Consider the following 14,211-nt stretch of genomic DNA (forward strand, 5'->3'; position numbering starts at 1 on the left):
CATATCATGTGATGATGAAATGATGATGAGAACATGAATGATAAATAGATTTTTTCTAATTCAACTTCTTTGAATTTCAATTATTTTCAAAAATATTATTAAAATAAATAATGCACAAATTTTGAACAAAACGCATGCTATCTTTTATTTTAATTTTAACCCTTCTCATCGATACAACTTGATGGATTAGAACTTGGAAGAACGATTTCTATGTTAAATGAACCTTAAAAAAGGATTTGATTCGGATGTAGTCTCAAATTGGTAATTACAACGGGATATTGGATTTAGGCCCAACCAAGATAAGCCAATTGGGCCAAAGTAAAGCCCAAATGTTAGCCTTCTACTACTTACTAGGGTTTACTTGCTTAAAAAAAAAGACAACAAAAATTGAAGTCCCATAAAAATTAAAATCAATGTTGTTTGGAGACAGAGCTGCCCAAAGATTGAACGATGGAGACGGTGGCTTGAATAGATGATGCTGTTGTTCGTTAGAGTTAAGAGGTTAGAGGGAGTTGGGAGTTGTCGAGAGAAATGGCAAAATCGACCGCAAAACTCTTCTTCTTCATAGCCCCATTTCCCTCTTCGTTCCGTCTTCGAAATCTCAACACCACCGCCGTCGCCAGAACTCTCGCTTGCTCTTGTAGTTTCACCACTAGTGCTTCTAAGAGATATGATAACAACAGGAAGCGTAAGGATGCCAAATTGGTTGTGGTGAGTGAGAAGAAGAGGACTCGCTCCCCAAAAGAGCTGCACGAGGACGCTGCCCAGCTTTACGCTGACGGCACCGCCGCTCACATCCCTGTCATGCTTGGTGAAGTGCTCGACGTCTTCTCTTCGTTTTCTTCATCTTCGAAACCCCTCCGCTCTTTCGTTGATTGTACCGTCGGAGCCGCCGGACACTCCGCCGCTGTCAGTCGCTCCCTCCTTACCATTCAACTGTTCTTTACTATATGATTGCCTCTTTGTTCATTTTGAAACTTTGGAAAAGCAGCAAATTTTCTACCTTTTGCGACTCTTTTAAATTGATCAAATTCGTGCCCACCCTTGCCAGGACATATGGATTCTATCTTTTATATAATCCTAATGAGAAAATTTTTCTTCTTGCCCTCTACTTCCCTCATACATTGTTTCTCTGTCATCCTTGTGAATATATTTTCTTATTGGTAGCATACTGGAGAAAGAAAATATGCCCGAATTGAGAATTTGTACACGTTTTGGCGCTCCATTTATTGCTTTTGCCAGTCAGGCGTAGGTTCGCTGAGGTCCTTAAGTTATACTGCTTTGGCATCGTCTAATCCAACTTAATATGTTCTGGCGTGCAAAGATTAGCTAATCACCCAGGAAACAGAAAATATATGTTTCATATTATCTGGAATATGCCTGTTCTAGTTAATTTTGGTGCTTCGTCTTTCCACTGAAGCTTTGTTGTCAGTTTTTCCTGATCTCACATTGTTTCTTCCATCTTTGACTTTGAGTTTCTCCTGCTAAATGGTTCTAGTTTTGATCTTCTATTGTATATTGAAAACCACAGATAATTGAAGCCCATCCCGAATTGAAACTTTATGTTGGCATGGATGTTGATCCTGTGGCACATGAGAAAGCTAGAGCTCGAATTGATGACATCTTGCATGGTGATTCTTGTAACCCAACTTCAGACGTGAAAACACAGACCATTTTGAAGAATTTTAGGCATATCAAATCTGTGCTTAGCGAGGTTGATGAGAAACTCTTAGATACGGGAGTTGATGGCATCTTAATGGACTTGGGAATGTCATCCATGCAGGTTTGTTTTTATTTGCGATTTGTTGGTTCTCGGCTATAGTGGACTATCTAGTGTGTGTCTGCTTGCGTCAATCTTCATTACACGTATCACTTTGGATTTTATTTTCCCCCTAGTCCTTTATCTCGTAGAAAATTATCATATATCTTGTGAGGGAGGTGTTTTGTTTTGTTTTTTTTTTTTTTTAGGGGGGGGGGATGCTTTCCGTTTTTTTTTAACCATTTTTGGAAAACCAGTTTCCTACGAATTACACAATGTTACCCCATTTTAAATAAATTGCCTTATCTTTTGGACAGGTGAATGATCCGGAAAGAGGGTTTAGTGTGCTTGGCGATGGACCTCTCGATATGCGAATGGATCCTCAGGTCCAGACACTTTTGCCTTCTATGCTAATATGCCACTAAAGAATTAACTGATGTAGAGAGTGTAAAAAACTTAAATGCAGTGATGTTAAAAAGTAGGGTCCAATTTCTGAATTTACTCCCCCCCCCAACCCCTCCCTAAATATTTTCCTGTAAGAAATACTTTGACTTGTATCACGCAATTAACCACAGATGGCTTTTCTTTGTTTGACATTAGTTGCCATTTCTACAGCACTTTGTTAAAAGAAAAAGGGAAATGTGCCAAGATTAAGTAGTGTTCCAGGTAAGATAATAAAGAGAATAGAAATACCTCGTCTGATTTGCAAGAGTGGGGATATAATTATGAGAAATATGGTGAAAGGGTATATAACTTTATGGCGGAGATCTAGTAATGGGAATTAAATCTGGCACTTGTTAGAGGTTTCTGTGTGATATCGGTATGTAATCATAATGTTTAGATATTTTGCTTTTCAAATAGCCTCATATGTGACAGGAGGGAACAAAGGAGAATATCTACTTCGGGAGATGAAAAGAGTCTCTGGAATAACAGTAGTATAAGAGGGAGAAGGAAATGCTGTACGTGGATCCCAGGACTAGCCTGTAGTGATTGATGGTTCTCTGCTTTCCTTCTCGATAGAGATGTCTTTTCCCTCCAATATGTTGTCTATTATCTTATGTATTCGATATAACTGTTTATGGTGGGAATGAATGAATTGGCCTTAGTGTTTCCTATATTTGTTTGCTAAACTGTCGTTTTAAATTTGTGTTTGATATAACTGATTGGAACAGGCTTATGACAGGCAAGTCTGAAAGCAGAAGATATTTTAAACTCTTGGCCAGATACTGAACTTGGGCGAGTCCTTCGGGAATATGGAGAAGAAAGCAATTGGCGCGCTCTTCAGAATAAAATTGCCAAAGCCAGGTTACATGGTGGGTTGCATACCACTGGCGAACTGGTAGACCTTATTCAGAATGCGACTCCTTGGAGAAGAGGTATACCATTCTTCCATTGCAGTTTTCTTTCAGCTTTTCCTTCCATAACCCTTGTAAATTTATAGTACCTTTACCTGACACGCCCAGAGCTAGTTATATGCCTATTGTATATCGTTCCTATATCTCTCTATTCATGACAAGGGGATGCAGAAACTGTCCCCATTAACACTAGGAAGAGCGTTTAAGTTTGTATTGGATTCAATTGCAACAGGAGGGAGACAAGGTTGGATAAAGACAGCAACCAGGGTTTTTCAAGCTCTGAGGATAGCCGTTAATGACGAACTTAAGACACTGGAGGATTCCCTCTACTCTTGTTTTGACTGCCTTGCGCCCGGGGGTAGGCTTGCCGTCATCTCTTTCCACAGTTTGGAGGACAGAATTGTAAAACAAACATTTCTTGGCATCATTAACAGGAATGAGGGTGATGGGGATGAAGAAGAGAGGCGTGGGACTGAAAGGAAAAAGATGAGAAACGAGGATGATGAAAATGAAGCGTGGATTAGACAAATGATAGGGGGCTGCAGAGGAATAATCCTAACAAAGAGACCTATAACACCATCGGTGGAAGAAGAGAGACTGAACCGCCGCTGTAGGAGTGCTAAACTCAGGGTGATTCAGAAGCTTGAAAGATAGCCAAACGTCTCTGTAATCATTATAACTCTGTATCCATGATGTTCTACCCATCTTCGAATTTATATTATTCAAATAGTCATTTAAAAAAAACATTCATTTCTCTTTTTAACCATCATTTTTTTATAATATTAAATAATTAATATCGTGAATAAATTTTTAATAATTTTATGATATAATTTAAAGCTCCACAAATAACACTTATCTTTTATTGTTTAAGAAAAATAATACTCGTAGGCGTGAGAGTATAAATATCTTATAATCATTTTTAAAAAAATAAATAAATATAAAATTTATAAATAAAAATTAATTTTTTAACAATAAATTTTAATTTTTTTAAAATCAACTGCATGGACGTTGCTCTCCGAATCATTATTCGAATGGGGGATGCTACAGGCCCGTTGTGGCTCCCGTTATTTTTTTATAATTTTTTATTTTATTTTGTGATTAAGAAAATATTTTTTAATAATATTATAATTTTTATTTTATTTTTTTAAAATATTTAAAATTATTAAAAATATTTATATAAAAAAAGAATTAAAAAAATACATATAAAAAAATACAAGAGCCTACGGGACATCTAACATTTTCGTTATTCGAATTATCCACTCACGTCCAATCCTCGCATTGAATGTACCTTTGCCTACATCCAAATCTAGTTGTTACACAAAATTTGTGAGGGACACAGATTTCGGAGGAAGACACGTGGTAAGTCGGTGGCCTCACAGCTTGTATTAGCAGTCAGAGATACGATACTGGAGGTAAAAAGGAAGAAAAAGGAAAGACGTCGAGTCACACAAAAGGTGGTGGTATTTTCAGTGCTCTGCGCGTAATCGCACACGAGGAGGTTTGCATTGCCAGTCTCTCTCAATCTTCTTCGTCAATCATCAAATCATCCTTGCGAGCAATCTCTTTCTTCTTCCAAATTCCGAGAAAAACAAAAACGAAAGCTGTGGTAAATGAACAAATACTACCGTCTCGCTCATTCTCGCTAGTTCAATCATGTTTCTTTTTTCTTCTCTCTTCTCTACTTTTTGGGGGTTCCTTTAGCATCATTTGCTCTGTAACTGTAGCTATTTGATCGCAGCAATACACTGATGATGTTAACTATCAAATGGCATGGACGAGGACAAGCCTGTGCGCCGTTTCTCCTAAAGTCCAACCACAGGTTTTGAACTACTAATGTTACTACTAATAGCAAGAATCGATCCTATTAGAACGGAGAACTAGCTATTGCTGCTAATTAGTATTTGTAAGTCACTTTCCCTATTTGGAAGCTTTTTTAGGAAGAAAAACGAGGTAATCAAGGTACAGAAGTCTAGTCCATCAGACTCGAATGCAAAGAAAGCAAATTTATCAGCTGCAAGGAAAGAGAGAATTAAGCTGCCGAAGTATGATCATGGCTATGGGGGCAAGACATTTCATATTAGCGAATTTCTAAGACATCCTTCTGGAATTCAGGCAATGCTCAACACAAGAGCCTTGCAAAACTTTCAAGCTCTTGATTCGAACATTTACAGGTCCTTTTCTTTTCCTCCCTGCTCCTTTGTTTTGGTGGCGCTTACAAGCATTGTTTTAGGGAAACTTTTATAGGAATCCAATCTTTATTACTTATCACTTTTATTTATAGTATACTAGAAATCATATCTCTAGCTTCTTGCGTGCTGGATATTCCCTACTATCCTTTTATCGTATGTGAAAGTTGCGTTGTTTGTAAACTGAATTAAACCTAAAACGATTAGATCTTGGATTTCTTGAGCATTGTAGAGAACAAAGTAAGAAGACTCACGATTCTATTCTTCCGGAGAGCCCCTTTGTCTTTTGTTGTCCCATTTACAAGATTTTCCTTACGATGTATTCCAGAAGATTGGACTTCCAATGTAACTTTAGCTGTGGATGGAAAGTGATTAGTTGATTTTCTATGCTTTCTATACAAGTTATATTAGAAAATGTTCCTGGTCATTATGACGTGTAAAGTTGAGCAGATTACCTCAATGATATTTCAAGAAGGTCCACTTCTTTACTCAAACTAAATGAGAGTTCTAAAATTCGATATAAATGAACCAGACAATCAGTCTATTTTTGTTGTTCCAAAACTCATATAAGATACAGAGCCCCAGGACCTAGGTGTTCATGGAAAACACACCTTCCCCTGTGACTTTAGACTTTACATCTATTAAGGGATATTTTGCTTACCTCTTTGTTTAAATTGAGTATCGACCAAAATTAATCCCCCATGGCTGGTTCAGATGCTTTCTCCCAAAAGTTCAACTTTTAGATTTTGAAGCAGCCCCTGTGCTGGACTTACGAGTGACCCCCACAAATGAAGACTGTACAGTTGAAATGCTTTCTTGCAAGGTGAGTTTCTCTTATCTACTAGAGAATATTACAAGAAAAAATACTGCGGGTGGAGAAAAGGGCTCTTGTGGTGGCATCATATTTTCCTATTTCTGTTGTCATTGTCAGAAAAATGAGGATAAGAGGAAAGGAAAAAACAAAACACGTTGGTTTAGAATTCATTTCAAATAAAAGGAATGTGGTACATAATCTCAAAAGAGAGACTATAATTTGATACTTTTGTCAAAAACGGCAGGCAAAACTACTCCATTAGGATCACTACTGTTTAGGTACACCAAATCCATGCTATCTTCCCACCAACAACACCACAACCATGCCACCACAATTGCTGCCATTGCCAGCATGTTGCCTCTCTGGCCACCATCCTACCACCACCACCACGACATCAACAATCATGGTTTCAGTTTTCAAATACTTGGAAACTAAACAAAAGATAATGGCCTGTTTCCTATTTTTGGAAAATAGTAAAATGGCAGCACAACCAAATGCAACTCTTAAAAGACGCATGTATTATTTTGGGCAGCTGATAATTAAGGGTAATGATAAAAGACAATTTATATATATGTTTTAGGCATGGAATGGTGGATGTCAAATGTCTTGTAGCTTATTTAAAACAGGACATTAGAGGCTTACATGCCAGGAAGAAGATCAGAGGGCTTCGAGATAAACCTTATAAGATAATTGAAAAAAAAAAAAGGAAAGAGAAAAAGAAAAATAACGGCAGAAACGGCATGCTCAAATATTAAGAAGTCTTATTTTTCCTGTCAAATGTCAACTTTGACCGAGCACTTTGAGGGTCCCATAATAATAATATGGCATGGTGTGTCTAGATCTCGTAGCATTAGGTGGCATGCCTAAGCACTTGGTTCACTCTATTTTTCCAATGAAATATTTATACAATCAAAAGATGATGTTTTTTCCGAATATGATATGCAGTTTGAGGGCTCAGAGATCATGGAACGCCAAAACAACCATTTTTCAGGTAATTTGTTTTTAGTAGAGATAGCTATAACAAGAATAGGTAGTTGATCATGAGGAAAAAAAAAAAAAAACTAGAATTTACTGCACAAGACGAACCTTTTATATTTTTCCTTTTTTGTTTCTTTGCGTCATCAAATTAAAGTTGAAAATGTCAACTTGCTTGAGATACTCAAGGGCTATTGAGAGGCTTAATTGAAAGACCTACAAGAATCATTACTACAAAAGGTCTTAAACTATATATGTAGTGTATACATTTAACACGATGCAGACAACACAATAGTTTTCACAAAGAAAAAAATAGTTCTTGGTCAAATATTCTCATGGTCTGGTTCTTCAGGAGCTTCAAAGTAATCTTTTAGGATTCAGAAGCTCGCTATGTAGGATAGATTTTTGAAGAAAATACCAGGAAGCTCTTTTTGCTTGATTGGTTGAGCTCCAGCACGTTTTTATTCAGGGTCTCAGAAGCTCGTTGGTTTGAGATTTAATGTACATGCACATACATGATAATAGCAATATTTAAAATTTCTTTAACTTTTGCTCTGGATTTGCAGCATTTATGATGAATCACATGACCTGGGAGACACATGATTTTGAGTCATTTTTGGAGATTGATGTGAAGTTGAATCTCACACTTGAGGTTGTAATTATTCCCCTTAAGATTAACTTACATATAAAAAAAATTATGATAATTACTTGGGTTGTGGCACACGCAGACAATTCTTCAATCATATAACTTCTTCATTGAATCTAAATCTTACTCCGGCTGTTATTGAGCTGAGGGTGTGTATCACAAGTTTATCTACTGCTTGCAGATTTACACACGCCCATTTACCATGATGCCTATATTAGCTGTTGAGCATCCTGGAAATTTGTAAGCGATTCAATAATAATTTTAATTGCAGTTTCATCTATTGCAACCTACCTGTCTTAGATCAATCTTTCATGAAATATATGGTTGCCCATTATTGTAGACAACCAGCATGATACAATAACAGACAGATTTTGGCTGACACAGTTTCATCACCTCATTAGCTATACCCTAGGTAATATCCTGTGTATGTTTTATAGAATCAAAACAATAGAAGTGCCACAATCAATGTTTGCATTCATTATCTTTAAAGAGGAACCTCTCAGAAGAGAAGTGTGTTTGGAATATATTTTTTTTTTTTTGCTAAATGTGTGTTGGAATTTGAAAACAACCACGGTTTTCCAGGGTGTAAACTGGCCCTTGGTACCTTGAACCATTTTGTATGCAGTTCCTTATTTGACAATCTATGACGATGAACTCAACTTTGCATATCACTCCCATGGAAAAATATACGGGGACTATTAAGACTATATCTGTTTGTTTCTGAATATTGGTATCTGGTTTAGGCGTCTCGAGTATCTTGGAACTTCCACAAACTTTTCCTAATGTTAAGATTATACTAAGGCTTTGCGGCTAGTCTTTTCACGGTGCATTTCCACGAATGCCCTGTTTTGCAAGCTGCGCTTTTGCTTCTCTAGTACCTCTATTACTCTCGCAAGAGCTATTACATGCACCCCATTCAGTGAGTGTAAGTTTGGTAACGTACAGAATGATGCAAGCCCTGGTGGATAGGCTCGTACCCGTGCTTCTGCAGCAACTACTACAAGATTATGACGGATGGGTTCAACAGCAATCGGATCATATCCATGAACTTTATCCTTGACCTCTACGATTAAAGTAAGTTCTCATGAAAGCTTTGTATGTGCTATTATTACATATTGTTTCTGAGCTAAAATGCTTTTTTCTTTTACTGTCGTACGTGTTTGCATTTTTTAGGCGCAGAGTTAGAGCAAAAGAGGACCCCACGCGTGTTTTGTATCAATTGGGCCTCCGGCGCATATTTTGCTGTGACCTCCAATAACAGCTGTGCTGATTTTTACTGCCCTCTTTTTCGTTTTTGTTTTTGTGTGTGTGTGTGCAAATGAGGATCCCATTTTGGGCAAGTCGCACATTGACCTTCAAATCTCCATCGAAGTTCTGTACCATTTTATGCCTTATTGTCACATCAAAAGCTACAAAGCAAGACGTTTTCTCAGTTACGTCTAAGAGCATTAGCATTGGATTGGTTATCCTATTCTTCAAATTTTGACTAATATGTAACTTTTTCACCTTTAGCTAATCATTCAAAACTTGAAGTCTACATTGGATTATCATCACACTCTCTATAATAATAAAATATTATTATTTTTTATTATTTATATTTTTTTATTAATTTTTATTTTATTTTTATAATCTTTAATAACCTCCAACAAATCATATTCATTTTTATTTTCACAATCTAACAATGTATAATATAATAATCTCATATATATATATATATATAGATAGTAAAATCTCATATGAATAAAAATATCATATCTATAATATAATAATTTTAAAAAATACTTTTAGACTTACTATAGTTCTTTTCATATTTGAAAAGAAGAATGGATTTACTGTAACTTATAGTTTGGATGAAAACAATTTAACTAATTCAATGTGGAGTAAATATAGATGATGTTTGTTAAATTTGAAGATGAAAAGATATTTGACTAATCCAATGCAAATGTTCTAAATGGGCGACTTGGAAAATGTTTTGCAGGGTTCTATTGACCCCAAGGCTAAGATCAAATGTCACATCAGGTGACTTTCTTATTACACAGAAAATTTAATGGTTTTCAACAGTCCATAGTTGTCCCTATCGATGATTCGATACCATTACACAACATTATATCTGCTGCCATTGTGTGGCATTATACGGAAGAGTCGAAGTCATGAATTCACAAAAAAAGTGTTACCGTTCGGATAATTAAAATCGAAATGAGATTATTTGAGTCGGTAGCGTATGGATATTTTTTAAACAGGTCCTACTTTGTTTTAAAATTGAAAAGGCTCCACTAAAACAGAAAATCCCTTCCGATGGGATAAATAGACTCTAATTCTATAACAGGATCAAGCATGATATTTCTAATCATAAAACCAAAAAAACACTGGATAAGATCCTTATCAGCTTCCTGGTAAATAATCAAGACAAGGTTTATAAAGTAAAATCCCATTTCACATCATTACAATGAAAAGAACACTACTTGCAAACTTGTTCAAAGTGTACGCGAGGGGGTCGGAAAAGTAAGAAATGATCAGAGTACCAAGTTTTGATATATTACCACGTTTCAAACTTCTACATAGCCCATCGTCTGGTACATTGGAGTTGAGAATCTTCAACCTCCGTAAGCCCTCTGCATGTAGGATTCAGCATCTCTCTGGCGACAGCTTCTTTAAGCACCTTCGATGTGACAAAGCACTGTAACAACACATTGAAATTCAGAAAACCACCAAATACGACCATTGGAAACCGCAAAATTCAGTTGGAAACCCCAGCCCAGCCCTCTAAATTTGAGCTTTTATAGATAACAAAATTGTTCCAGCCATACGGGATCTTCAAGCTAAACGTGCATAAAATACCCAAAGTTCGGACAAGGTCTTCAAAAAAACCTCTAAAGGTAAATTTCCTAACATTCTAACAAGCAATGCATGTAAATAGATTTCAAGGGAGGATACTAAACTCACCATCGGCATTGCAACTCCAAGATAAATGGCAGTATTATTCTCAGCGCCTGGCTCTGTCATCATCACGTCTGTCATCATACCTTTTTCTCTCGCTTGATCGCAAATCATCATATCTTGCTCTCTTGGAGTAATCCATACGTCTGTCCATCTCATGACTTCTATTTTCTTGCTCTTCTTCCTCTCCCCTTGCCTGCCTTCTATTTCCACCTCGCTGCTCTGCATTAGCCCTCTCATGCCTTGTATATTCATAATCTTCATCCCTTCTGTGCTTTCTCCCTCTATGCTCCTCTTCATATCTGCTTTGTCTTCCCCTTCCCCCAAGCTCCTCATGCTCCCGGTCATCCTTTCTACTGATGCGTTGCGGTTCATCATCCTTTTTATAACTTCTGCCACCCTGTTCAACAGTTTCGCTGTCATGCTGTCTCACAGATCTAAGCCTTGTGTCCCTCTTATGATCATCCTTGCTCAAGTGTTCTCTGGTATTCAATTCATACCCGATTTTAGAGTCTTTCCATTGCTCCCCAGCGTGCTCTGCCTCTTTCACATAATTGCGACTTGATAACTTTGAGTCAGGCTGCCCATCTTCTTTTCCATCATCAAGATTCCTCTTCCCCTTCATGACTTCTTGACTCCTGTATCTGGATCTATTGATAGTATCTCTCCTTGATCTGTACAGACCATTATCAATGTCATCGATTAGAGAAACTGCAGCCTCTTCAACTGTTTTATGTTTCCCTGCAGTCATATTAGCATTTCTCCTATCATAACTGACACCATAGTCCTCATCAGTATTGTGCCTCCTAATTCTACCCTTGTTTATTTGTTCATCTGTGCCAGTACCAAAATCATCATCAGCATCAGAGTCATGCCTCCGACTTCTCAGACTTTTATCTGTTATTTCCCTTTTATGTTTACTTGCTCTTTCAAAATCATTTTCATCAACCACATCATTCATTCTGCTTCTTTTCCCATGTCTACCATTGCTGCTTTTTTTTAGATCTTCCACATCAGACTCTCCTCCCTCTTTCCATCGGCCTCTACTATGCTGATTATTCTCTTTCTCCAGTTGAATTCTTTTCTCTTCTACTTCATTATTGGTATCATCAGCTTCATCCTCTGAGTCATGTCTTCCACTGGTTCGTATTTGTTGATTCCCATTCTGACCTCGCCGCTTAGGTGAGCCTTCATCAAAATCAGAATCATCATCAGAACCATGCCTCCTACTTGACTTCTTGTACTTGGCCTGTTTTTTGGGACTCTCATGGCCATTGCCATCCTCATCGGTAGCAGAATCAGAATCAGAATCAGAATCAGAATCATCACTATCATGCTTTCTGTTCTTCCAGTGCTTCTTTGAGGTCTTGTGCTTCTTGCCAACATACCTATCAGAATCAGAATCATCACTGTAGCGCACCCTGCTTTTCTTTTTATTCTTTGACGTCTTGCGCACATCGACATTCTCACCAGAATGCGTGGCAGAATCCGAATCATCACTGTCATGCACCCTGCTTTTCTTGTGCTTCTTTGAAGGCTTGTGCTTCTTATCAATAGCAATGTCAGAATCACTTTCATGATCACTCCACCTATTACTTCTGTGGTGGTTCGCTTGAAGACCTTTTGCATGTTTCCCACTGCTATCTGTATCAGAAGAATCAGTCTCATGCCTTCTCCTTTTACTTTCTTCCTTCTTGTGGCGCCCAGATTCTTTAACACCCTTTTTCTTATCATCTTTTTCAACTTTCTGATCTTCCTCCATATTTTTCTTCGACCTAAACTCTCTATCTAGAAAAGCATGTTCACGCTTGATATTGTCACTAGGAACATTTTTTCGGCCATCTCTTGCATCATCATTCCCTTCAATATTGTGTTCATCGAGTTCCGGTGCAGAAATCCCAAAAGCAGCTCTTAATGTTTCCAGCTGCTTCTCTTTTCTAGCAGCAATTTGGTGGGTCTGTGTCTCTGAAAGCCTGGTAAAAATGAAAGCACAAAACTCTCAAAGAATGCCCATCATTGAAAGCTAGAAAAATAAACCTACTAAAAATCATGGTGGTAAGTATAGCTAGAACTACTTTTTAAGGCATTCTTCTTTTATTTTGCGGGATTTTATTTACAGGACAGAATAATTCTTCCTTGAAGCTTACCATAAATTCTTTTTCTAAGAAAAAACCTATTTCAGATTTTTTTTTTTTTTTAATTTATACACAAAGTTACATGTAGCCTCACACGACAAACCTTGTCTCCTGGCACACATACCTGCCATTTCAGATCTAAATAGATGAATAGCAAGCACAAAAGAAAGGGCCTATCGCAATATACCTGTGCTTAATATAACAAGCGAGATCTCAAGTCTGCTCCATTTGAAAATCCATTAAGGAAATAATTATAGATGTACAGACGTAAAAACATAAAAATGAGATAAATAAATGAAAGTTATTCGAAAGAGAACTTTGCAGTTAGAAGTCAGAAACACAAATTCCCAACTGAACCCCAGCTCTGGATAAAAAATTAAGCCTTCATTCATTACACCTTGCTGCCAAGAGGGCCAAACAGTTTATTCCAATAGCACGCTATACTAACATTTTGGTGAGTGTTACATCGTACCACACTAATCTTATTAGTCCATTATTTACTGTTAATATATCATGAAAACGCATACCAGTATCAGCCATAAACCAGCATTTTTTTAAAAATTAACACAAACTATTAGTACACAAGCAACTGCGGGATGTAAGAAGGTGAAAAAACAAATCGCTTCAACTTTCTGAACTTGAAAAACTGAAAAGAGTGAAATTACTTATTGCTAGCCACATCAATGGCGGTGGGCCCATCCTGATAGGTGGCTGCGGCGCCTTCCAGAGTCTTCCGGGCATCCTCAAGCTTCTCTGCAATCTCAGCGTCAGTGTAACCTTGATCTACAAGTGTATCCTGGAGTAAAACAATCTTGAGCTCGATCTGACGCTTGCGATCATGCTCAAGAATGTCCTTGTTTGGCTTCCTGGTGATACCAGCCGTGCCCTGGTTTTCCTCAAATCCCTTGGTGGTTTCGGCGATCCTCCCAGTCTTTGACTTGATTAAGAACCTGTTGCTCTGTATGTATCCATTGGTCCCGGACCCTCTCGGGGTTTGTAACCCTATTCCGTTGTACATCTCGGCCCCTCTTAGTCCAAGCAATCAAAAACAAAGTTAGATCCAAGTTTGAAATGATGAGGGACACGCGGAGGTAGAGAGAGAAAACCGTACGGAGAGGGAGAGACCGAGGAGTCAGAGAGAACGAGAGAGGGACGGGCGGGGGTACTTACCGGCGACAGACCACGAACGGGAGGCTGCGGCGCTGGATAACTCGCGGGGGTGCGCAACGCAGAGGAGAGAAAAAGAGGGGTTGCCGGAGAGAAGAGAGAGGGCGCGAGGGATGGAACGAGAGCGCTGGGCAAGGGAATAGAGGGGAGAGGCGTCGGGAAGGGAGAAAGAAGGGGTAAAAATGAAACCTCAAAAGCGCTGCACTTTTTTATCTCCTTAATAACCAGAGGGATGGG

The 14,211-nt window shown here is 37.9% G+C and overlaps 3 protein-coding genes across 4 annotated transcripts; 2 read left to right on the top strand and 1 right to left on the bottom strand.

Moving 5' to 3' along the window:
• Nucleotides 1–405: 405 nt before the first annotated feature.
• LOC109009597 (ribosomal RNA small subunit methyltransferase H) lies at nt 406–3,870 on the top strand. Its single transcript, XM_018990141.2, has 5 exons — nt 406–909; nt 1,532–1,783; nt 2,077–2,145; nt 2,943–3,135; nt 3,347–3,870. The coding sequence occupies exons 1-5, from the start codon at nt 532–534 to the stop codon at nt 3,766–3,768; spliced, it is 1,314 nt and encodes a 437-aa protein (XP_018845686.1). The 5' UTR covers nt 406–531; the 3' UTR covers nt 3,769–3,870.
• A 664-nt stretch (nt 3,871–4,534) lies between these two features.
• LOC109009598 lies at nt 4,535–9,201 on the top strand. 2 transcript variants are annotated; one of them, XM_018990142.2, is made up of 9 exons: nt 4,535–4,720; nt 4,853–4,933; nt 5,043–5,285; nt 6,015–6,123; nt 7,060–7,105; nt 7,656–7,741; nt 7,917–7,975; nt 8,681–8,809; nt 8,909–9,201. In XM_018990142.2, exons 2-8 carry the CDS (start codon nt 4,863–4,865, stop codon nt 8,793–8,795), a joined length of 729 nt encoding a protein of 242 aa, XP_018845687.1. In that variant the 5' UTR covers nt 4,535–4,720; nt 4,853–4,862; the 3' UTR covers nt 8,796–8,809; nt 8,909–9,201. The 2 variants fall into 2 exon arrangements, with proteins under 2 accessions (XP_018845687.1, XP_018845688.1); XM_018990143.2 differs by having other exon boundaries at nt 5,052–5,285.
• Nucleotides 9,202–10,050: 849 nt separating this feature from the next.
• Nucleotides 10,051–14,160, bottom strand: LOC109009599 (protein starmaker-like). The gene is made up of 4 exons (XM_018990144.2): nt 13,978–14,160; nt 13,473–13,835; nt 10,679–12,645; nt 10,051–10,412 (listed from the first exon to the last, which is right to left on the bottom strand). Exons 2-3 carry the CDS (start codon nt 13,823–13,825, stop codon nt 10,719–10,721), a joined length of 2,280 nt encoding a protein of 759 aa, XP_018845689.1. The 5' UTR covers nt 13,826–13,835; nt 13,978–14,160; the 3' UTR covers nt 10,051–10,412; nt 10,679–10,718.
• Nucleotides 14,161–14,211: the final 51 nt, after the last annotated feature.

Source organism: Juglans regia, chromosome 11 (assembly GCF_001411555.2).
Source record: "Juglans regia cultivar Chandler chromosome 11, Walnut 2.0, whole genome shotgun sequence".
Classification (NCBI taxonomy): domain Eukaryota; kingdom Viridiplantae; phylum Streptophyta; class Magnoliopsida; order Fagales; family Juglandaceae; genus Juglans; species Juglans regia.